Source organism: Sus scrofa, chromosome 4 (genome assembly GCF_054392235.1).
Source record: "Sus scrofa isolate SSC_HxYL_T2T_F1_AM1 chromosome 4, Sscrofa_HxYL_maternal_Yorkshire_Landrace_v2.0, whole genome shotgun sequence".
In the NCBI taxonomy this organism is placed as follows: domain Eukaryota; kingdom Metazoa; phylum Chordata; class Mammalia; order Artiodactyla; family Suidae; genus Sus; species Sus scrofa.
This window is the reverse complement of record NC_139386.1, coordinates 25,879,430-25,902,866: the sequence shown is the minus strand read 5'-3', so window position 1 is coordinate 25,902,866 and position 23,437 is coordinate 25,879,430. Positions and strand designations below refer to the sequence as shown.

Below are 23,437 nucleotides of genomic sequence, written 5' to 3'. Positions count from 1 at the left end.
CCTAAATCTAGCAGATCCCCCTCTTCAGTTATTACATAGGCGATTTAAGAGTACTCTGATTTATTACTTTCAACTCATCACAGCAAAATATTTAATCTCTTGCAAGATTTGAAAATATATTATTGACACTATTTGTACTAATGTCCTGAATACTCATCTTGAGATAAACAAAAAATTATTGATAAGAGAAAATTTCAATTTTAAGTGGAAACGTATTGTTGAGCAAAACCATATTTTACAAGGGGTCAGCTCATTAAAAACTGATGTAACTTTGCAGAAATCAAATTGGAAATGCAGAGAAACTGGAAAAGCAAGAGAAGAATAAGTTATAAACTAGCAAGACATTTTCATAGGCCTTAAAGAAATGCCATATATTTATATCACATCAAACATATTTTATCATTTAGAGAAAATAGGAAATAAAGCAAGAAAATTAAAAGGAAGAAAAATACAAATGGAGAAAATGAAGCGTACTTGAGAACATTACCTTCTGAGTCAAACAGACTTGGTCTGGGTTTAAATCTTAGATCCTACATTTATTGGCTATGTTACAGCAGGAAAGAAAGTTATATTTTTCTCTGTAAGTTATGATTTCTTCAGATATGAGATTGAAAAGATAACAGTATACACTTTATAAATTTGTTACAAGAAATGTGAGAGAAAGTAGGTAAAGCACTTAACACCAATGCTAACAAATGGTAAATGTGCAGTGGCAAATATTCTCCTTTATGAATAGAAACAGTAACACTTTGAATGAAAAGAAAAGTTTTCTTTTGTTTATGTGGGTTTTTCAAATTGAAATCAAAAATTTGGTTTGGAAATTTAGTTAAGTACTTTTTCATACCTAACTTAATTAATTCAAATTTAGGTCCTTGAATGTAAACACTAGAAAAATAGTGCCTACAAAAGGCAATTATATAAAATCTAAATTTATTAAAATGTTTTATTTGAATTTAACATTTCTGGTATGTGTAAGAAATAAATAAATTCATTGAATGGGAAATTTCATCCATTGATATGATAGAAACCACTGTTTAATAGAGAGCTCTGTTGGTAGTCAGTAAGTCAGTTAAATGATTTGGTGCCTCAGTTTGTCTGACTTACGCATGTGAGTCTAGGACACAATTTCTTCCTGCTCCAAAATTATGATTCTATAAGCATATGCTTAAATTAACTTCCACTGAAAATTAATGAGAAGGACTCAAAAATGTTGGTTCCAATTAACTGATGACCACATATAAAAACTTTCAGTATGCTAGATTCTTTAATTACAGAAGTTTGATCTGTTTTAATCTCCATTGAAACTTCTCATTGAATTCCATTTTGGAGGATATTTTTATTTTTGCTTTTGGTTTGGGTTGCTAATGAGGTGTTAGCACTTTTTTGCCTATGAAATAAGTCAACTGTTAAAATTCTGCTTTTAGCTTCAGCATTTAAAAGCTAATGCTTGAAAATATTTTATTCAACAAATATTTCTCCTTGAAGAATTGACATAAAAAAGAGCCTTTCTTTAATATTTTTGATACGTTATTTGCTACCAGTCTGTCTTGAACTGAGTATTTTTTAACTTGATTAAAAACTCCTAAGGAAAAATAAAGACAATTCAGTAAAACAATTGATGGAATTTTCAATCTCAAGACTTAGGATATGTTTATCTTTATTTCACTAAAATTGGAAAACACCTTTAATAAAAGATTTATGTATTTATCCATGAATAAGTGAAACTGTCACTGTGAAAAAATATGTTAGCAGATTTCCTTTACTCTAAATATATTCATTATTTCAATCTTTCTCATAATTCTATATTAAAAATATACTATATGCCAGAAACTATGTGTTATGTTGTCTATAAAATACAAACCCCTTCTGCAAGTATTTGAAAATGGAATGGATTGGAAAGTCATATATTCTAAGAGCAAAAATAAAATTCAGAGAGATATTTGAGTCAGTCAACAAATTTATACTCAGTCAGGATCAGGTGCTGTGCTCCATTCTAGAGGGTCAATGAGATAAACAGCCCTGGTTGCTACTGTCCTATAAAATTTACAGATTAGTAGTATAAGGAATTGCCATAAAATACTTATACATTATAAAGATAACAATTTTAAGCAAAAGGGATATGAGAATGAAGTATCCTGAGGAGGCTTTTGTCAAACATGTCATTTGAGCTAATACTTAAAATGCATTGAGGAAGAGTTTTAAAGGCTCAGATTGGGTGGTGTAGTATGGAAACAGGAAAGCATATTTCTTAACTGTTAGATTGTTCCTTATTACAAAAATGAGACACTTCAAGGTAGGAGGACTTCTTTCCTTTAAGATTGAGAAATAGAGAAGAACTTATTCTCCATTTGAAACAACACCCCCCCCCCCAAAAAAAAAACAGGTGTCATCAGGCAGACAATGAAGTACAATGATTCTTAGTGACAGGAAACAAATGAGGTGGGTCCTATGATTGCCACGTCTTACTGCCTAAAGAGAATTTCCAGGCTGTGGCATGGAGAAGAGTTCCATGTGCACAGCCCAGCAGACTCTGTGAGTTGAAAAGATAGATCAGACAGGAAAGAACAAAGTAGACAGTCTGTGAGAGGTCAAGAGAGGACACTCACAGAAAGCGCTCTCTGGAGACCTAGAGGGGAACAGGTTGCTGATTCGGCAGGTTACTGATTCAGCCATGAGAAAACTGCCCAGGGTGGAACAAAGAACTACCCAAAAGTTTAGATATAACAGTATCTGGTGCTAACACAGGGTCAGGAATATTACTTGTAACTGACTCAAATCAACAACTGGAAAATATTTTTCTATTAAAGATTTGGCTGATGTGTTCTATTACTTCCACAACCTTCCAGCCATAGTCTGCCCTCACTTTTGAAGAAGCACAACACACATGGGGTATGTCAACAACCCTGTCAACACACACAATGTTTGCAGGCAAGATGTTAACTATAACCAGCTTTCTCCAGTATCACAAATATGACATAGTATTACTTCAATAGCATCCTCCTCTGAGTAGATTCATTTCAGCCCATTCATTCAGGAAAAAAGGAGAGGCTGGATCATTGGCTCACACATAGTACAATGCCTGTGTTCTTCGTAAATTTCTGGGAATTACTAGGTCAGCCAAGGGCTGCTCTACCACTGACTCTGTTAAGAACTGCTGACCTTCTTGGCCTCACAATATTAAAAGAAGCTCAATACCTTTTGGGGCCCAGGAGGCAACATGGTCTTCATTTATAAATTTTACTTAAGACCATTTACTTTGATATTCACAAAATGGCCCCATAGCAAAGAATAATATGTCCAAATTGCAATACACAAGGCACTTGCATTAGTCTCCTGAGAGCCTGTTTCACCACAGAGGCTTCAGTGACTTCTCATGATTCCTAAAATATCTGAACATATCTTAAAATAGCTCTTTCTAAAAAATGTCATGATTTACATGATGTCATTGTAGTTCTTATTAATGAAAATAAGCAACCATGACTATTTTATTTTTTAATATTTTTCTTTTTACATCCACAAGTTCTGGTCTAGAGGTCAAATTGGAGCTGCAGCTGCTGGCCTATGCCATGGCAATGCCTGATCTGAGCCACATCTGTAATCTATGCTACAGCTTACAGCAATGACAGATACTTAACCCACTGACTTAGACCAGGGTTTGAACCTGCATCCTCAGGGACAGTGTCGGGTTATTAACCTGCTGAACCATAACTGGAACTACAGCAACTGTGCTTTTAAAATGGATAGATTATTGTTGGTTAAATAAATTATATTTTTTTCCATATACAGGCATCCATTTATACACAGGACATTTAAATACATTTTAAAAAACCATCAATTAGGTAACTTCATTATGATGCTGAATCTCTAAAATGACATACTTTTTCTAACATCTCAAAAGGGAAAATTCAGCTACCAGGACTTCCTACAATAGAGCAAGAACCCAGAAATAATCAGTCTGCTTTTTAAAAAAACATATGTGCTAGATTGGCAAAACTGCATTCTTTGTATTTTTAATTTTTTTTTTTTTTGTCCTTTTTCTATTTCTTGGGCCGCTCCCACGGCATATGGAGGTTCCCAGGCTAGGGGTCGAATTGGAGCTGTAGCCACTGGCCTATGCCAGAGCCACAGCAATGCGGGATCTGAGCCGCATCTGTGACCTACACCACAGCTCACGGCAACGCTGGATCTTTAACCCACTGAGCAAAGCCAGGGATTGAACCCACAACCTCATGGTTCCTAGACGGATTTGTTAACCACTGAGCCACGATGGGAACTCCTGTATTTTTAATTTTTATTATACCGAATAATTCATCTCTATTCTTAAAATACTGTAAAATTACATTTAATAGTACTGATTTTCTGTGATCCCTGTTTTCTTTGCCAATGTAATACCTTAGTAAGCCAAGTGATTCTTAAACTCACTAGTGTACACTTGAACCATAATACTACTATCATTTTTTAATGTCAAAGACGACATAAATATTCAAAACCATGCATGGTTGACTAATTACAAAAGACACACATACATGATGTTTATATACTGGTATTTTTCATGTGGCTAGTGATATTTCAAAACATTGAGAATAAACTTACTTGTACAGTTAGGCAAAGTTCCAGACCATGTTCCATTGGCTGTGCACTGCCTAACTGAAGGTCCAGAAAGGATATATCCTTCTATGCAGGAATAGATGACTGAACTAGAAAATGTTGTGCCATCAATCCGAAAGACCTTTCCATTAGCTGTTGTCCCTGGATTACCACACTGAATAGCTATAAAACAAAATGGTTAAAAGTGTATATAAAATTAGTGCATTTGTGAATATTCTCAAAAAAAGTTAAGGAATAAATGATTGTTTTAAATTATCCAAATGAGCTATAAAATCTGTAAAATAAGTGAATTCTCTTTTACAAGGAGTCAAAATTCAAGATAAACTTATATTGATATTATTAGTTTATTTATTGGGAGACCAATTATATAGAAGCTATTTTTTAAGATTTTGTTACTTGTTTTGGTAAAAATAATGCACGGTAATTTTTTTAAGAATATTTTCTTCAGGTACTACAAAATCTTTCAAAGAAGGATTTTATGCGTCTCTGCTTAAAAGCAACTCATTGGAAGTTGCTAAAATTGGAAGATATGTAATGAGAAGAAACAAATATTTAATATAATTATACTTGTAAGACAATAGATATAAAATATACAATGTAAATATAATAAGCACCGATTTATGTGTTTATTTATATAAGTATAAAATTGATTTGGATTAAATCTTTATAATCCCTATTTCTGTACCAAAGTGTACAAAAAAATAAACTGAGTAAAAACAAAGCAACTAAATTCTAGGAATGGTTTTCATTAAGTTTTCAACATATCCTAAATAGTCACAAACATAAATGTCTTATATGATAATTCCATATTTTGTTTAACTATTTGCCATCAACTGCATAAGTGAATTTTATAAATATCTTAAAAGTAAGCCTATGTCAAATGCAATACCTAATTTTGTTGTAATAAAAGAAGTCATTGAATATTTTTCAAAATTTAAGGCTACCTGTCTGAAATGTAACTACAGTTTCAGAAAGTTCCACATAAATCCCTTGCTGCATCTTAAATACTTAATTTTGTCTAACCTTTGTGGTGGTGCTATATGTTTGGGTGTATGTGTGTGTAGACAGGAAACTTAGACATTTTACACATTAAAAACAGGGCATCTTTCTTTCTTAAAGGTTACTGACTGGATACTTTTCAATTATATGTATATTCATAATCTACCTAACTAATCTCCTGTTAAACAACACAACATTTAGTTTAGCTTCTTTATCATTTTGATTACAATATATTATAGCTTGCATGTACAACTATGTACGTTAGTCCTATCTTTTAACATAAATTTCTGAAAGTGGAATTTCTGGATAATTTTAATTTATAAAAATATTTTTAAATGTTACCTAAGATATTAGAACAATACTACTTGTATCAATAGTGTGAAAATTTGCTTATTTTCATACATCCTCTCCAACATCATGTACCATCAATTTAAAAACCCTGTCTATCAAAAAATGCTACACTCTTAAATTTGTATTTTCTATTACATTATTTTAGCACATTCTTTTGACATTTTAATTTTCACATGAGTTTTATCAAGCAAATTCTATGAAAGATTTTATATTTTATTGTCAATTGCTAAAGCAATATAACATTACAAAACATTTGGAATAAAGAGATTAAAAATACTTAAAGTATACTACTCCATTCTACTAACATTTTTAGTATATGACTTTTATTCCTTCTCGCAAGTGAATATTATTTCCCATAATTTTAATAGAGTGCATAATTCTGAATAGTTCTTTTTAACTAAGTTTATATGATTTATGTTTTGTCATATTGCTTCATGGTCTTTATTCTAATATTTATACTGATAATACATTATTATGTTATGTAAATTTACAGTTATATCTTATTTTTCCTAATGTTGTCAGATCGGTTCCTACCTTTGTCAGTTATAATTAACTTGAAAGGCAAATAATGCATTTTTTATGATTGTGCGTTTTCCTTAATATTTTTATTTTCTTTAGGGAAAAAAAAATCCTCAAAACTGAGTTAATAAATCAAAGCTATATATATTCTATACATATACATGAGTTTTACCAAATTAATCTAGATATTATAATAAAAATCTTTTAGAAATATTTTAAAGTTCTAATTTTGTAGCTAACTACACTACAGTTTCATAGGTGAAAATGACTGTTGGATATTTAGTTATAATTTTCTGATTAGTAGTTATGTAGAATTTCTTCTACAGTTTATAGTTATTTTTTGCTCCTCTTTATTATCTGTTCATTTTCTCTTTCCATTCATTTACTAGAATCTGTTTTTTAAGTGATTTGAATAAGCTCGATATTATGAGAAAAATATTAATTCTGTTACATTTGGTAAAACCCTTAGTTCTGTTTTATCTGTAGTGTGTACGGTAAACAAACAAGGTCAGTATCAGGTTACATTTTATCTAAAAAATATTTTACAGTTCAGCTAAACAAAGGGCTGGCTTAGATATCACCCACATAATGTAGAACCTCATTATAAAGATTTTGCCTTTGGAGAATAAGTTTGAGAAATAAAGTGAATAATTTAGTCTTACTGTCTTTTGCTCAACAAGTTTGTTCCTCAACTCCTTTACCTGTAATACAAAACTGAGTTGCCATTTTCTCAATTAATATTAAATTTAGTCCAGTTAAAAAAGAAAACTATCTTTCCTAGAATATGGATACTAATTTTAAACATAACAAAGACTTTCTGAAATACAATAAAAAACTGTTAAGAATTGTTTTATTGAGAATGGCTTCCTATTTATAAAACTGATACATGTGATATAACACTAAGTTTCATAAATACCTTTACAAGTCTAGTTTTTTCACTAAAATAATCTCTAAAAAACAATTTAAATAATAAGGATAATTTTGGGGTGACATTTCATTTTCTACCCAATTTTGTAAAGATTTAATTAGGTTAACTCTGAGTCAGAACAATTAATAATTTTGCTTAAATACTCCAAATTTTAAGAATTCTACTTGCTAGAAATATCTATAAATAAAAATATCATTTATACTTAGGCACCTTTCTATAGTTTTCCATTTCTATGAATTGAAAACTAAGTCCCTGAGGCATTGCTGATGTAAGAACAGTCTAATTTTTTCCTTATGGTGTCAATAATACAGAGTACTATAACAAAGGGGAAAAAAATCACTTTTATTTTTTATGGCCACACTCAGTGGCATTTGGAAGCTCCCGGGCCAGGGATCAAATCTGAGCTGAAGCTGTGACCTGTGTCACAGCTCCGACAATGTGGGAACCCAACTCACTGTGCCAGGCCAGGGATCAAACTTGTGCCAACCACAGAAACAACACTGGATCCTTAATGCTCTGCACCACAGCAAGAACTCCAAATATTTTTAACTTCTCCAATCCAGCGATCTGCTGTGATCCGTGGACATATTTGTATATATGACTCCTGAGAGATATTTTTTAATAATTTAATAATTATTACCTATCATATATCTCTTTAGGACAGTGTAAAACTAGAATAATACTGCTTTCATTCCATGATTGAGGACAAAGAGAAGTGATAGGAGTCATTTCACAAGCAGTACCCAATTGCATTTGATATACATTAAATTTCGGTGTTCTCAATATTATTAGTTTCTATTTGAGATTACCTTTGCATTCTGGCTGCCTTCCAGTCCAACTGCCATTTGCTAAACATGTTCTTTCTTCTGAGCCATGAAGGATATAACCAGTATCACAGGCAAAACGTACAGAACTTTTGGTTCTAAAATCGCTTTCCTGTCTAGAACCGTGACCAGGAGTACCTGGATCCCCACATGTACCAGTAGCATCACCTGCAATTCAGTGCAGTTCAAGTTAACTTATTTAAATAAACATTTATTAAGTAAGTTCATGTTTAGTCCAGCATTCTTGCAAACATTTGTTTCTGTGAATTTTTTTGTTGTCTTTGTTTTGTTTTTTTATGGCTGCACCTGAAGCATATGGAAGTTCCGGGCTAGGGTTCGAATCAGAGTTGCGGCTATCATCCTACCCCACAGCCACTGGAATGCCAGATCCAAGCCACATCTATGACCTACATCACAGTCTGCGGCAATGCTGGATCCTTAACCCACCGAGCAAGGCCAGGGATCAAACCCCTATCCTCAGGGATACCATTTGGGTTCCCAAAGAGCTGAGCCACAACAGGAACTCCCTGCATATTGCTTTCTTTTTTAACATGATAATCTAACTGGGTAAAGGAGTAATTCATATTTCCCATCTGACTCTAGTCACAAGAAAAGGCCTAAAGGAAAAAAAAATAATTGCAGATTATGGTGTTATTTTCCATATCAGTGATATTTGAGACATTCAGTAAGTTAAAAACATTTCATTAGTATTTCTAGAATCTAGTTCTTAAGCAAGCTAATGGAAAATCTATAATTGACAGTACTTTGGGCTCAAATAACAATTAATAATTAATTAATATAAATTAATAATTTATACAATTAAAATTTAAAACACGGATTTGGTAATTCTCAACTTTCCTTCTCTGAATTAAAGTCAGTTTCTGATAAATAAGAATTTTGTGATGTACTGGAAAATTTAAATGGCAAAATAGAGTATTTCTGCTCTAAACTAATGATCACTAACCAAAGATGAATGAACTGCATACTTCTCATACATGAAAATATAAAAATAAACTATAAACAGAGACTAGAAACTCTGACTTAAGTTCTTAATAAGGATTTTGTTAATGACTAGATTTTTCTCTTTTTAATTATAGTGTTAAGGGTTTACTCAGTCATTTTATACTTTCTTAAATAATTCCAATTAAAGTCATCACAGTATTAGTATACATTAAGAGAGACAAAGACAGAAAGACACACACACAAAGAAATAAACAGGGAGACACAGAAAGGGAGACAGAAAAAGAGAAAGTTGAATACAAAAGGATTAAAAAGTTTTTCTGTTTATCTTGATGCCTTTTCGGACATGTCCAGTTTATGTAGAATTCTTCTTTATCCTTCCTCATTTTTGTGTGATAATATGAGGAAACAAATAAAAATTTAAGGTCACTATTTCACTTTTAAATATATGTGAACACATTTTTTTTTACTATTCAGTAGTAGTTTCCTAATAAATGGTAAGAGAGAGAGAGATTGTGCTTGTACGTTTGCATGTATTACGTTGAGTTATCTGAGTTAATTAACTGTCATAGTTTTCAAGATCCATAGGTTAAATTTAAAGTCCCAGGCAGTTACTTCATAGGGTGTAACAAAAACCACAAGGAGAATCTGAAACTAAGTAACCATTTCACAACCTTTGCCTCTAAAGGAAAAGCAATGTGAAACAACTCCTAATAAATTATCAGTAAATCTCCAGAGAGAGAATATAAAGATAATGGACAACCATACAAATAATAATAAAAAAAAAACAGGCAGAAAAATAAGCACCAAAATTTGGCATTAGGTAAAATAAATAGTATCAAGTAGGGGGATATCTAAAACTGACATACAATTTTTGAAAGAAAACAGTACCTTAAACAGCTCAGAAAAGATTTATCAAGTACTCTGTGAACAAATTATTAATTACAAATAGACAGTATTTACTTACTCCAAAAAAAATTTTGGGGTTATAGAGACTCAGGAGTTATTATTGCTTATTAATATCAAATAACATTAATATAGATAAATATCTTTCATGAAACTTGTTGGCTTAGTTCAGTTTAAAACATTTAGGGTTTATTTTAAATTTATATTGTTAAGTAATCAGTTACTTACAAAGTTCAGTTCAAAGCTAAAATAATCAATTGCTTATAAGAACTGAACTCTAAAAGGAAATCACTGATATAACATTACCTTCTGGGAAAAATTATATTTTATTCTTCTAAAATGGAATAGCTAGTACAACTGATAGTACAATTATTGTAGGGAGTAATTTTATTTGTTTTGTGTGCTCAAATTGTCATTTTATTTTTATGTTATTGGTGGATGGGAATATGGTTAGTGAGGAGGAGTAGGCTAGTCGTATATAAAAATAGAGGTTTAGTAGTGCTGTTATTGCTATGAGCGTTGGTATGATGATGCTTTCATTTTTTGTTATTTCTTGAATCTTTATTCATTTTGGTATAAAGCCTGATAGTGGGGGCCTACGTATTCACACTACTGGTAAGTCTATACCTACATGACAATACATAATGACCCACCAAGCACATGCATATCATATAGTAAATCCAAGCCCATGACCACTTATTGGAGCTTGAGTGGTTCACTACCGTAGTGAATAAAAGCACTCACTTCACACGTAGTGGCATCTTGTAAGCACTTACATTAGCTAAACACAGTTCAAAATATATACCTGTAAGTTACCAACAAGATCAGCATTAATTTGTTCTAAATTCATTACCTTAAGAAGAATTCCAATAAATCTACAATGTTACAGCTTTTCTCATGAGAAAGCTGTATCTTTTTAGATTGTAAAGAAATTATGGTATCTCTTTAGATTGTTTTGTGTACATATTCATCATCATCATCATCATCAAAATGTAATTTCCAATGCATATTGTTGAATTTTCCAAGTGGTACCTGAACAATGAGGTTGTGATCCACTCCAATGGCCATTTAATTGGCAAGTCCTTGATGACTGGCCTAGAAGGGTACGCTTTCCTGTGCAGGAATAGTGAACAGTGGACCCAAAGGTATACTTCTCACCAGACAGGACTGCATTAGGAGGAACGCCAGGGTGTCCGCAGTCAATCACTACAATACATAATTATTGAATATAAAATTTTTTTATATCTCCTATCGAACAACCTGCACCAACATTTTATGAAATAAATCAGAAGCAAATTACCTGGTCTAATACAAATAACCTCCAGAAATCGAACATTTATGTGAAAGCTGGCTTTTAAAACAATGAAGTACAAGTTCAAGTTGTAGGAGTTATTCTGTTAGTCTTCTCAGTCTGAGCATGAGTTTGACAGGAACATTTTAAGTAAACTTAAATGATTGAGTCAGTTTAAGGTTGCATTGTGGGGGTGGTGATTAATTTGCATATATGCATGGCTTTGAAGTACATGTGTCTGGACAAGGATGTGCAAGTTAGGGAGAAGGGTCATGTGGATTGGCTAATTAAGGACATAGGATGTCATATAGAATTCAAAATGAGCCCATACAGAAATTAAAAGGGAAAACTTTAAGGGTAAGGGAAAGGGAAGAATGAAGATGGATCTGTAACACAATCTAGATTACATATAATGTAGTCTAGAATGATTCCACTCCAGAACATTAATGAATAAACTATACTATATAAAGAGAATAATTAGTGGATTATCAACCAAAACACAGGTAAGCATAACAGAATCCGATGTTAATACACTGAGAATTCTCTTTATAAGCTATTAGTAGCTTGGTAGCATACTGTGTGACCACTTTTAGCTTTAACTTGGAAAAATATCCAGCACAAAATGACTCCAAATTCCCAACTAGCACAGAAGGCGTCATAAATAAAGCCCCTGAGTAATAATTTACACTACCAAGAAGTGACACAGGAAATAAAAATGGATAAAATGTATAAGAGAGCTACGAAAATCATGTTTACAGATTCCACAAAGGATTTTTAACTTTAATATTGTAGTCTCACAAAGCTAAGTGAATGAATTACTTAAGCCTTTACACCATATAAAGTTTTGTGTTTTTATTAGAACATGAGTGAGTACATGAATGATGTCACAAATTTGTCAAAAAAACTTACCCCATGAATATAAAGTACCTCAAAATAAAACATCATTATAAAATAATTTTATAACTTAGAAATTTACTATAACCAAAAAATTACTTGCACAATGATTTCTCAATACACTACTCCTTCAATCTATAAAATTCTTTTCTTTCCTATCATGTCCAAGATTCATCAACTCTGAGATGTGACTATATTTGAGACCTATCAGCTGACTGAATTCCTAGAATTCACGTTTGTTTTTCCATGTCTTCACATAATCTTGATTTATTTCTATTAATTATTTTCTCACTAATTATATGCATAATTAATTATATGCATATTCACTTTAATTTATTCTATTTATATTCTATAACTCCAACAACATATTACAAAACACATTCAAATGCTGACTGATTTGGAGGATGATCTGTATTAACACTACATTCATATATGCATGTATCTGTATGTAATAAATATTTAAAGTCAATGTTTTTAAGTAAAGCTTTGTCTAAATTCTCGAGTATTTTGAAGCTCTAGTGATTGTTTATATAAGACCAATTTTGCTTCAGATGAAATTTGTAATATTAGTACAAAAGAAAATAAAAATATAGTTGCCTCTCATGGAACATCTTAGAGTATGACATATATCTGCTTTTAATAGCCTATCTGCTCCCTGAAGATTCAAAATAAATGGATGATAGAGAAATATTAATCACTTTAATGTTAATAAAAATGGCATTTGGGCATTGAGTTGGCAGAATATAGGGAAGTACATTTTCAAAACAAATAATACAATCAATATACTTCCTTCTAGGTATCTCATAAAGACAATAAACATCCATGTTGCTGCCAAGGCATTTTCTTAAGGAAGAGTACACATTATCTACTTACTGATACATTCTGGTAAAGGTTTGTCCCATTGTCCATTTGGTTGACATATCAAAACTGAAGATCCAAATAAGAAATATCCAGGATTGCAGTCATAGAATACCACAGTGCCATAGGTAAAGTTTCCATGTTCTATTTTACTTTCTCTTTTGGAATTAGCTGGAATTCCAGGATCAGAACAGTTGACCACTAAACAAAAGACAAATATGTAATATAGATTTCCACCAGAAATTTAATCAAACAAATCAAAGATTCAAGGAATAAAATCAACATATGAACTATGAGTATAACGGACTGAAATTTCTAAGGGTGAAAATATTAGAAAAAGGAAAACTTTTTTGAAAAACTGTTTCAAACAAACTATAGCAATTCCATAAATATTATGCAGAGTACAGATTTATAAAAAATGATGCCTTTTAAGTTAAACCATTTAAAATGCAGGAAATGATAATTTGGTTTTATTTTACCAGACAATATGAAATATACCTCTTTGCAAATGGAAAAAATACAAAACAATTCTCTTTCATCTGTGTCTATAAAGAAAACAATAAATAAACCTTCAATACAGGTATCATGATAATTTGGGTCTCAAATATTGCCTTTCCAAAAATATGAAAAAAATAAATCGAAAAGACAAGTTCCAATAGTTATGAAACAAACTGAAAGTAAAAATGATCTTTACGACTTTACATGCAGCCAAAAATAGGCAGAAGATAACTCAATTAAGTAGCTGAAATCAAGTTTTGCCAGTTTTAACTTTAAGAAAATGTTAAAAATTAAGAAATCTTTAATTAGCTGAAAATTTTGTACTGTTCTGCCCAAGCTGTTTCAAAAGTTATCATCTGTGTTTACACGGACACATTATTACCATACTCTAAGCTGGAATAGAGTTAGATTTTACCTTTGCACACTGGTGGAGGATGGCTCCACTGTCTGTTGGCCTGACACTGTGCTTTTGTTGGCCCTTGCATGAGATACCCAGTGTTGCAAGAGAATGTTACCACATCATTGAAGTTGAATCCATTTCCACTTGTCCTTCCATAAATTGGACTTCCAGGATGACCACAGCTCACAGCTAATAACAATGGAGCAGAAAGGGGGAGAGCAAAGAACAAAATATTTGGTTATCAATAATCCCATGAAAATCATACTTAATCATTTCAAACAACATGGAAAGAAAGCCACTTTTATATGAAAATATACTTAAAGTAATTTCATTAATGTAAAGGAACAATTCAGAATGTCAAAATAGTCTATATAGTGAAATACTATATTAGTAAATAGATTATTATTTATAATTGTGATAATTTTATGCAAGTAGTGCATGGACGTTTAAGTCTCCTGGTAGCGTTTTTTGTTTTGTTTTGTTTTTTTTTTTTTGTCTTTTTCCTATTTCTTGGGCCGCTTCTGCGGCATATGGAGATTCCCAGGCTAAGGGTACAATCGGAGCTGTAGCCACCGGCCTACACCAGAGCTACAGCAACGCGGGATCCGAGCCGCGTCTGCGACCTACACCACAGCTCACGGCAACGCCAGATCGTTAACCCACTGAGCAAGGGCAGGAACTGAACCCGCAACCCTATGGTTCCTAGTCGGATTCGTTAACCACTGCGCCATAACGGGAACTCCCTGGTAGCTTTTTTGTTTCTTTAGAGCAGCATCCGCCTGCACCACAGTCACACCAACACGGGACCCAAGCCACATCAGCAACCTACACCGTAGCTTGTACCAATGCCAGATCCTTAACCCAACCGAGGGAGTCCGGGATGGATCCTTAACTCACTGAACAAGACCAAGGATCAAACCCACATCCTCATGGATACTAGTTAGGTTTTAACCCAGAGAGCCACAATGGGAACTCCTCCATGGTAGCTTTTCACTTTTTCTATTTCTGTTTAGGGAAGAATACTACAGTTCAAAGACATCTGGGAAAGACTGAAATTCATGTCACTAGTTTAACAAGCAAAAATAATGAAACTGAACCAAATTTCCTTTTCTAGGAGTTGTGGTTGTGGAAATAAATCCAACTAGTATCCATGATGATACAGGTTCGATCCCTGGCCTTGCTCAGTGGATCAGAGACCTGGTGTTGCTATGAGCTATGATAGAGTTTGATAGTTGTAGCTCTGATTCCACCCCCTAGCCTGGAAACATCCATATGCCATGGGTGCGGCCCTAAAAAGCAAAAATAAATAAATCAATGAATAAATAAAAATTTAAAAAATCATTTACACTGCACCTTTAAAAAAAAATTGAAAATAAATGAAGGCATTTTTTGTATATTATTTTGAAATAATTTTATTTAATTTTATACAGTCATTTTAATAATAACAAATAAGCAAAAGTGTGTTGAAGAATAATTTAATGACTACATGATGTGAACAATAAAAATAATGCCTGATGCTATGTTAGAATTCTCCTTAATATTTTGAGATATCAAAATTAATATTCTCTAAACCAATCAACCATATTGGTGTATATTCTTCACTATTGATATTGGAAAATTTTGCACAGTTTTGTTTGGAAATTATGGCATTGGCTGGATGAAGTATTAAAAACCTTTTATTTATTAATTTTTATTTCTTCAGTCCCCATGCTGTACAGTAGAAAAAAATAATAATGAATTTAAATCCTTTTAATGTTATAATTCTTGTCTAGATTTTATGTAGTGCGGCTTTTCCCAAACACTGTATTTCTGTGAATTGTTTTATTGCATTATTTCACTTTATTAATCACAGCAATTCCAGTAATACTGTTTTTTAATTGGGCACAGTGAAAGACCATAGCCACTTTTAGTGCTTTCTATATGACCCAAGAGCAATTAATTTTCAGTTGTATTGTTAATGTCAAACTACTCATTTGGAAATGTAACGGCATGTTATTCTTGTTTAAAATTATCAATAAAGGAACTAGTTTTACCCCACGGGCCAATTTCCATTTATATTCTCAATTATTCAGCAAGAAAAATAGTGGTATTAGTTGGCTGTGCTTTTATATAAATGAAAGGCAAAAAAAAAAACCTAGGGCAACCCAAGCATGATATTGCTGTCTTTAACTCATCAGTCGAGGGGTGTGTGTGTGTGTGTGAGCACATGCACACACATATGCACAAGTACCTTATGAAAGTAGTTTGTTAACTATATATTCTATTATCCTAATACATCTCAATACACTAATGTATCTTCCATGAAACTAGAACTCCAATAAATTTCTGTCGATTGGATAAGAATTTAACGATGGTGGAATTTATAAATACTGATGTAACTATCCACAAATTAAGTATTTCCTGTAAATCTTTAGTAAATGCCTCAGACATTATTTCTCTGAAGCCTCCCAAATCTCTACAGCCTCATTTGATTCTGCAATGTTACAATTACAACATATTTACAGTGTTTATTCTCATTTCCTAACACAGATTTTAACATAATTAGGGATTATGTCAGTTATTGGTAATGGAACTTATTAGGAAAAAACTAATAAATATATGGATAATTTACTTTCCAGTCCAAAATAGGATTGTGATGTGAAATACTGTGTACTTCTGGGTATTTAGTGGAGTAAGAAAAAGTACGATAGTTATTCAATTACATTCTTATTTTATAGTATAACTGTTACAATAAATGCATAATGAGCAAATTCATACTGTATACATAATAAGAGATCATTAACTACTACTATGGTAGTTCCCATCATGGCTCAGAGGAAACGAATCTGACTAGCATCCATGAGGATTCAGGTTCGATCCTTGGCCTTGCTCAGTGGGTTAAGGATCTGATGTTGCCATGAGCTTTGGGGTAGGTCACAGATACAGATCAGATCCCACATTGCTGTGGCTGGGGTGTAGGCCGGCAGCTGCGGCTCTGATTCGATCCCAAAGCCTGAGAACCTCCATGTGCCATGGGTGTAGCCCTACAATAAAATTAAAAAAAAACAAAACAAAACACTGATATGCACAGCAGGTATATTTAAAGAATGATAATAAAAATATTATTTTAAAATTTATTTTATCCTTCATATGTGAATTCATATTTAAATTAACTTAAAAGATCAGATGGATATTTATTGAACTAGTGATATCCTTTATTAAAACAATTCCAAAATTCTTCCAAATTCAAAAAGTATGACACACATTCTATTATTTTCCCTCACTTTCATAGTGGATGTTTTTATATGTTGCTGAACACATTCATATTAAAGGATAGTGTGTAGCTGTAGGAAAATGCATTTTGAGAACTTAGTTCTTAAATACATACATACACACAGATATACATATGTATAAGACTGTTTATATAGTCATTTATCTTATCTAATAAATACTACTTGTAACTGCATGAGAACTTCACAGAGGTCTCTAAGTATTTCTGTCATGCTTACTTACGCACACAGGATGGAAGTTGACCAGACCAGTTGTGATCCTGTTGACATATTCTCACTGAAGAACCAATCAGTCGAAAACCAGGATTACATTGGTAAACAACAGTGTCTCTGTATCCATAATTTTCTCCAATGACTTGACCATTAACAATAAGCTCTGGAACTCCACAGTGACCCGCTGAAATGGGTCAACAAGTAATATTTTTAATATTATGATCTAAGATTTACGTAAATATTTATATACATATATAACATTTACTAATCTTTAAATGTTTACTTAGAAGTATGCCACAAATAATGCAAACATAATTGTATAACACAAACATAACTATAAGATACTTAGCAAAATGCCAGATATTTGGGGATTAAAAGAACACACTTTAGTAAAACTTGGGCCTAGGAGAAATTAGAAAAAATTTCACTCTTTATAAAAATGAAAATATAGCATATCAAAATTTTAGGAATACATATAAAGTAGTGCTCAGTGAGGGACTTTACAGTGTTAAATTCTTTTATTAGAAAATAAGAAAGATATAGAATTACAAAATCCACTTATGAATAAGAAAAAAGAAGAACAAAATAAAAGAGACAAAAAGCCAAAACAAGTAGATAGAAGAATATATTAAAGGCATTTATAGAAATCAAGGAAATAGAAAATAGAAGAACAATAGAGGCAGTACATAAGTTAACAATTATTTCTTTAAAAATAGAGATGGTTCAAATGAATAATATCAGAAATGAAAGAGGAGAAATTACAATTGATAGCATAGAAATACACAGACTTATGAGAGACTACAAGGAGCAATTATACACCAACAAATTGGACAATCTAGAAGAAATGTATAAATCTCTAGAAATTTACAATATTTCAAGACTGAATCTTGAAGAATTAGAAAATCTGAATAGAATTAATCACTAGTACACAGATTGAAATACTAATCAAAAATCTCTGAACAAACAAAAGTCCAAGACCAGCTGGTTTTAACAGTGAATTCTACCAAACATTCAAAGAAAATTTAATAATTTCTTAAACTCTCTCAAAAAATTAAAGGATAGGGAAGCTTCTAAAATTACTTTAGGAGACCAGTATTACCCTGATACAAAAATAAGGACACCACAGAATACGAAAACTAAAGGCCAATATCCCTGATGAATATAGATGAAAACCTTAGCAAAAAAATATTGGCAAACTAAATTCAGCAAAATATTAAAAGGATCATATGGTATGATCAAGTGAGATTTATTCCAGGGATAAAAGAAAAAAAAAACTATGATACACCACATTAAAGTAAAATAAAATAATTAAAATATATAAATAAAAATATATAAATAAAAAATAAAATAAACAAGGTAAAATAATAAAAGATAAAACCATATGATCATCTCTATAAGTGCAGGAAAAAAAATGCCAATGTCGCAACATACCTTTGTGTTAAGAACTCTCTCTCAATAAAGTGGATATAGATGAAGTATCTTAGCATAACAAAGGCCATATATGACAAAACCTATAGCCAATATCATTTCAAACAGTGAAAAGCTAAAAGCTTTTCCTCTAAGATCAGGTACAAGTCAAGGTCACTCATTCTCCCCATTTTATTCAACATAGTATTGGAAACCCTAGCCACAGCAATCAAACACAGAAAAGAAATAAAATGCATCCAAATTGGAAGAGATGTAAAACTGAAACTATTTGCAGATATATACAGAAAATTCTAAAGATGATACTGAGAAACTATTAGAATAAATGAATTCAGTGCAGTTGTAGTATACAAAACTAATATACAGAAATTCACTGCATTTTTATATACCATAATAAAAAATCAGAAAGATAAATTAAGAAAATAATCCATTTATTTACAATTGCATCAAAAAATATCCAAGAATATATCTAACCAAGGAGGTGAAAGACTTGTACTTGGAAAAAAAAACTATCAGACCTTGATGAAAGAAATTAAAGATGACACAAACACATGGAAAGATATCCCATGTTCATGGGTTAAAGAACTAATATTGTTAAAATGACCATACTCCCCAAGGAAACATACAGACTCAGTGCAATTCTTATCAAAATACCCATAACACTTTTCACATAATTAAAGCAAATAACTCTAAAGTTTGAATGAAAATCCAAATAGCCAAAACAATCTTGAGAAAGAACAAATCTAGAGGTATCATACTACATTATTTCAAACTATACAACAAAGCTATAGTAATCAAAACAGTATGGTGCTGGCACAAAAACAAATATATAGTCACTGGAACAGAATAGAGAATCCAGAAATAAAACTCAGACTTATATGGTCAATTAATCTATGATGAAGAAAGCAAAAATATAAAATGAGGAAAAGGTCTCTTCGATAAATGGTGTTGAAGGAGTTCCCATTGTGGCTCAGTGGTAACAAACCCAACTAGTATCCATGAGGATGCAGGTTAGATCCCTGGCTTTGTTCAGTGGGTTAAGGATTCAGTGTTGCCATGAGCTGTGCTGTAGATCACAGATGTGGCTCAGATACCATGTGGCTGTGGCTGTGACTTAGGTTGGCAGCTGTAGCTCTGATTCAACCCTTAGCCTGGGAACTTTCATATGCTGCATGTGTGGCTCCAAAAAAATAAAAAATAAATAAAATAAATGGTGTTGGAAAATTGGACCACTACATGCAAAATAATGAAATTGGGTAACTTTATTACCCTACGTATAAAAATAAACTCCAAATGGATTAAAAAATATAAGATCTGAAACCATAAACTTCTGGAAGAAAACATGCAGCATGCTGTTTGACATCATTCTTAATAGTTATTTTTCAGTTCTGTCTCCTTGACAGGACAACCAAAGCAAAAATAAACAAATGGGACTACATCATACTAAAAAGCTTTTGCATAGTGAAGGAAACTATCAACAAAATAAGAAGGCAATCTACTACATCAGAGAAAATATTTGAAAAGCATTTAACTGATAAAGAGTGAGTATCTAAAACATTATTAAAAACCCACAGAAACAAACAATCCAATTAATAAATGGGCAGAGGATCTAAACAGACATTTTTCCAAAGAAGACATACAAATTGCCAACAGGCACATGAAGAGATGCTTACTAGCACTAATCATCAGGGAAATTCAAATCAAAACCACAAAGTGCCTTACACTTGACAGAATGTATATTATCAGAAAGACAAAAAGAAATAACGAGTGTTGTTGAGAAGGTAGAGAAAAGGAAATCCCATGCACCTTTGGCGAGAATGTAAACTAGTCCATCCACTATGAAAACAGTATAGAGTTTTCTTAAAAAATTAAAAATAGAGCTACTGTATGAACCAGCAAATCCACTAATGGGAATCTATCCACAGGGAGAGAAAATAAACACTAATTCAAAAAAAATGTGCACCCTTATGTTCACTACAGCAAAATTTACAGTAGCCAAGATATGAAAACAAGTGTCCATCAACTGATACTCATCAATAAGAATATATGATACACACGCACACGCGCACACACACACACACACACACACACACACACACACACACCATGGTATACTATTCAGTCATAAAAAGAATGAAAAGGTGAAATGGGTGAAGGGAATTAAGTTCAAACTTCTACTAATAAAACAAATAAGTCATGGGTATAGAATGTACAGCATGGAGGATATAGTCAATATTACTGTATTAACTTTCTAAGATGATTGATGATAACTAGACTTATTGTGGTAACCATTTTGCTATGCATGCAAATGTTGAATCACTTTGCTGTATACTTGAAGCTTAATAAAATATCATATATCAGATACACCTCAATTTTTTTTTAGGGCTGCACCCGTGGTATATGAAAGTTCATAGGCTAGGAAACTGTTCCTCCATAGCCACAGCAACACCAGATCTTTTAACCCACTGCATTGGGCCAGAGATTGAACCTGTGCTTCCATAGTGACCCAAGTGGCTAAAGTAGAATGCTTACCCACTGTGCCACAATAGGAGCTCCTACACCTCAATTTAAAAAACAAAAGAAGATATGCTAGACTAAGCCAGGAGAAATACATTATTGGAACAGAGATGAGATAATCAAAGGGTTGAAGCTTAAAAAAAAAAAAAAAGAGTGTTAGACTCCTAGCTAATCCTAACACCACCCACCCACACACACACACAAAAGGAGAACAAAATTACCAATAATAGGAATGAATGAAGTGATTTCATTACAAAGCCTACAGAAATTAAACCATTATTCTATACTGATGCATTTAACAATTCAGAATAAAAGGACACATTTTTGAAAATGTTGTTGCCCCAAACTAACACAAGATACAATAGAAAATATGAATAGCCCTTTTTCTATAAAGCATTTGAATTCTTAAACCACATCCTTTCCCTAAAAAATCCATTAGGCTCATATTTTTCAACTGGTAAATTCAAACAAATATTTAAGGAAAAATGTGAGCAAACAAACAATCAACACCAATCTTACAAAAACTCTTTTAGAAAACAGAAAAAAAGAATCACATCCTAACTTGTTTGATGAGGTAATCATAACCCCAATATTAAACCTTGAAATACACAAGAAAACAATTGTGCTTTATGAACACAGACGTAGGATTCTTTTCAAAAAATTAGAAAATCTATATAGTTACATATATAATACATCATGATTATTTGGGTTTATCAAGAAAAAAATAAGTTGGTTTAAGATTAAAAATTGACCACTATCATCTGCCATATTTATAGAATAAAAGAGAAAAACATATATATAGAAAAACATATATAGCATCTATTTCAATTGATGTAGAAAAAGTATTTGGAAAAATTCAGTACCCGATAATGATAAAAATTAACAATGATTAGGAATATAAGGAAACTTTCTCTAAAAAAAGTCATATTATATTTGCTGATAAAATATTGCATTCTTTCCTCCTGATATAGGAAATAACACAAGGATGACCACTATCATCAATTCTATTTAACATTTTTGGTGAGCCTTATGCAGTTCAATATAATGATACAGAGGAAGAAGAAAAAAGTGGGAAATGAAAAAAGTAAAACTATTCTATGCTCATGTAACATATACATAGAAAATTCTGTTTTAAGAAAATCCTAAAATTGAACTTTCGAAGTTGTAGCATACTAGATATTTTGAATAACTCTATTTTTTATACTACCAGCAAACAATTGGAAATGTAATTAAAATGAACATTTTAAATTATAATGGTGTAAATGCACTAGAAATTCTATGGAATAAATTTAGCAATAGATATATATGATTTCTATATAAATATTTCTTTATAACTTTTTTTTGTCTTTTTCTCTTTACAGGTCTGTACCCACAGCATATGGAGATTCCTAGGCTAGGGGTCTAATCAGAGCTACAGCTGCTGGCCTACACTACAGCCAAAGCAATGCTGGATCCAAGCTGCATCTGCGACCTACACCACAGCTCACAGCAACACTGGATCCTTAACCCACTAAGCGAGGCCAGGGATTGAACCCACAACCTCATGGTTCCTAGTAGGATTCATTTCCACTGCTCCACGACAGGAACTCCTTAAATATTACTATTAGCCAAAAATAAAAGAAGATCTTAATAAATGAATAAATATACAAACTTTACTGTGTTTAGGAACTGGAGGACTTATTATTAGATGCCAATTCTTCCCAATGATCTATAGATTGACTGCAATCTTGATCATAATCCTACCAAGCATTTTAAAAATAAAAATAAGTTAATTATACAACATACATGAAACTACAAAGAATGCCGAGTATCAAAGACATCCTAAAAAATAAGAAAAAATTTGGAAGATTTACATACAAAATTTCAAGACTTATTATAAAAACTACTCAACAAAAAAATAAACAAACATAAAATCCCAATCTTATTTCCTGATACATACAACAAATTAAAAATAAATATAATCAGAGATATACAGTA

The 23,437-nt window shown here is 32.0% G+C and overlaps 1 protein-coding gene across 5 annotated transcripts in view; it reads right to left on the bottom strand.

Moving 5' to 3' along the window:
- CSMD3 (CUB and Sushi multiple domains 3) overlaps nucleotides 1–23,437 on the bottom strand; it is a 1,221,352-nt gene that overhangs the window by 58,681 nt on the left and 1,139,234 nt on the right. For all 5 annotated transcript variants that reach the window (XM_021090582.2, XM_021090584.2, XM_021090585.2 and 2 more), the window contains 6 exons: nucleotides 17,529–17,702; nucleotides 14,052–14,225; nucleotides 13,154–13,339; nucleotides 11,128–11,301; nucleotides 8,215–8,397; nucleotides 4,594–4,770 (listed from right to left, as the gene is read on the bottom strand). In XM_021090582.2, coding sequence (XP_020946241.2) covers nucleotides 4,594–4,770; nucleotides 8,215–8,397; nucleotides 11,128–11,301; nucleotides 13,154–13,339; nucleotides 14,052–14,225; nucleotides 17,529–17,702 — 1,068 coding nt within the window. The remainder of the gene's footprint in view (nucleotides 1–4,593; nucleotides 4,771–8,214; nucleotides 8,398–11,127; nucleotides 11,302–13,153; nucleotides 13,340–14,051; nucleotides 14,226–17,528; nucleotides 17,703–23,437) is intronic.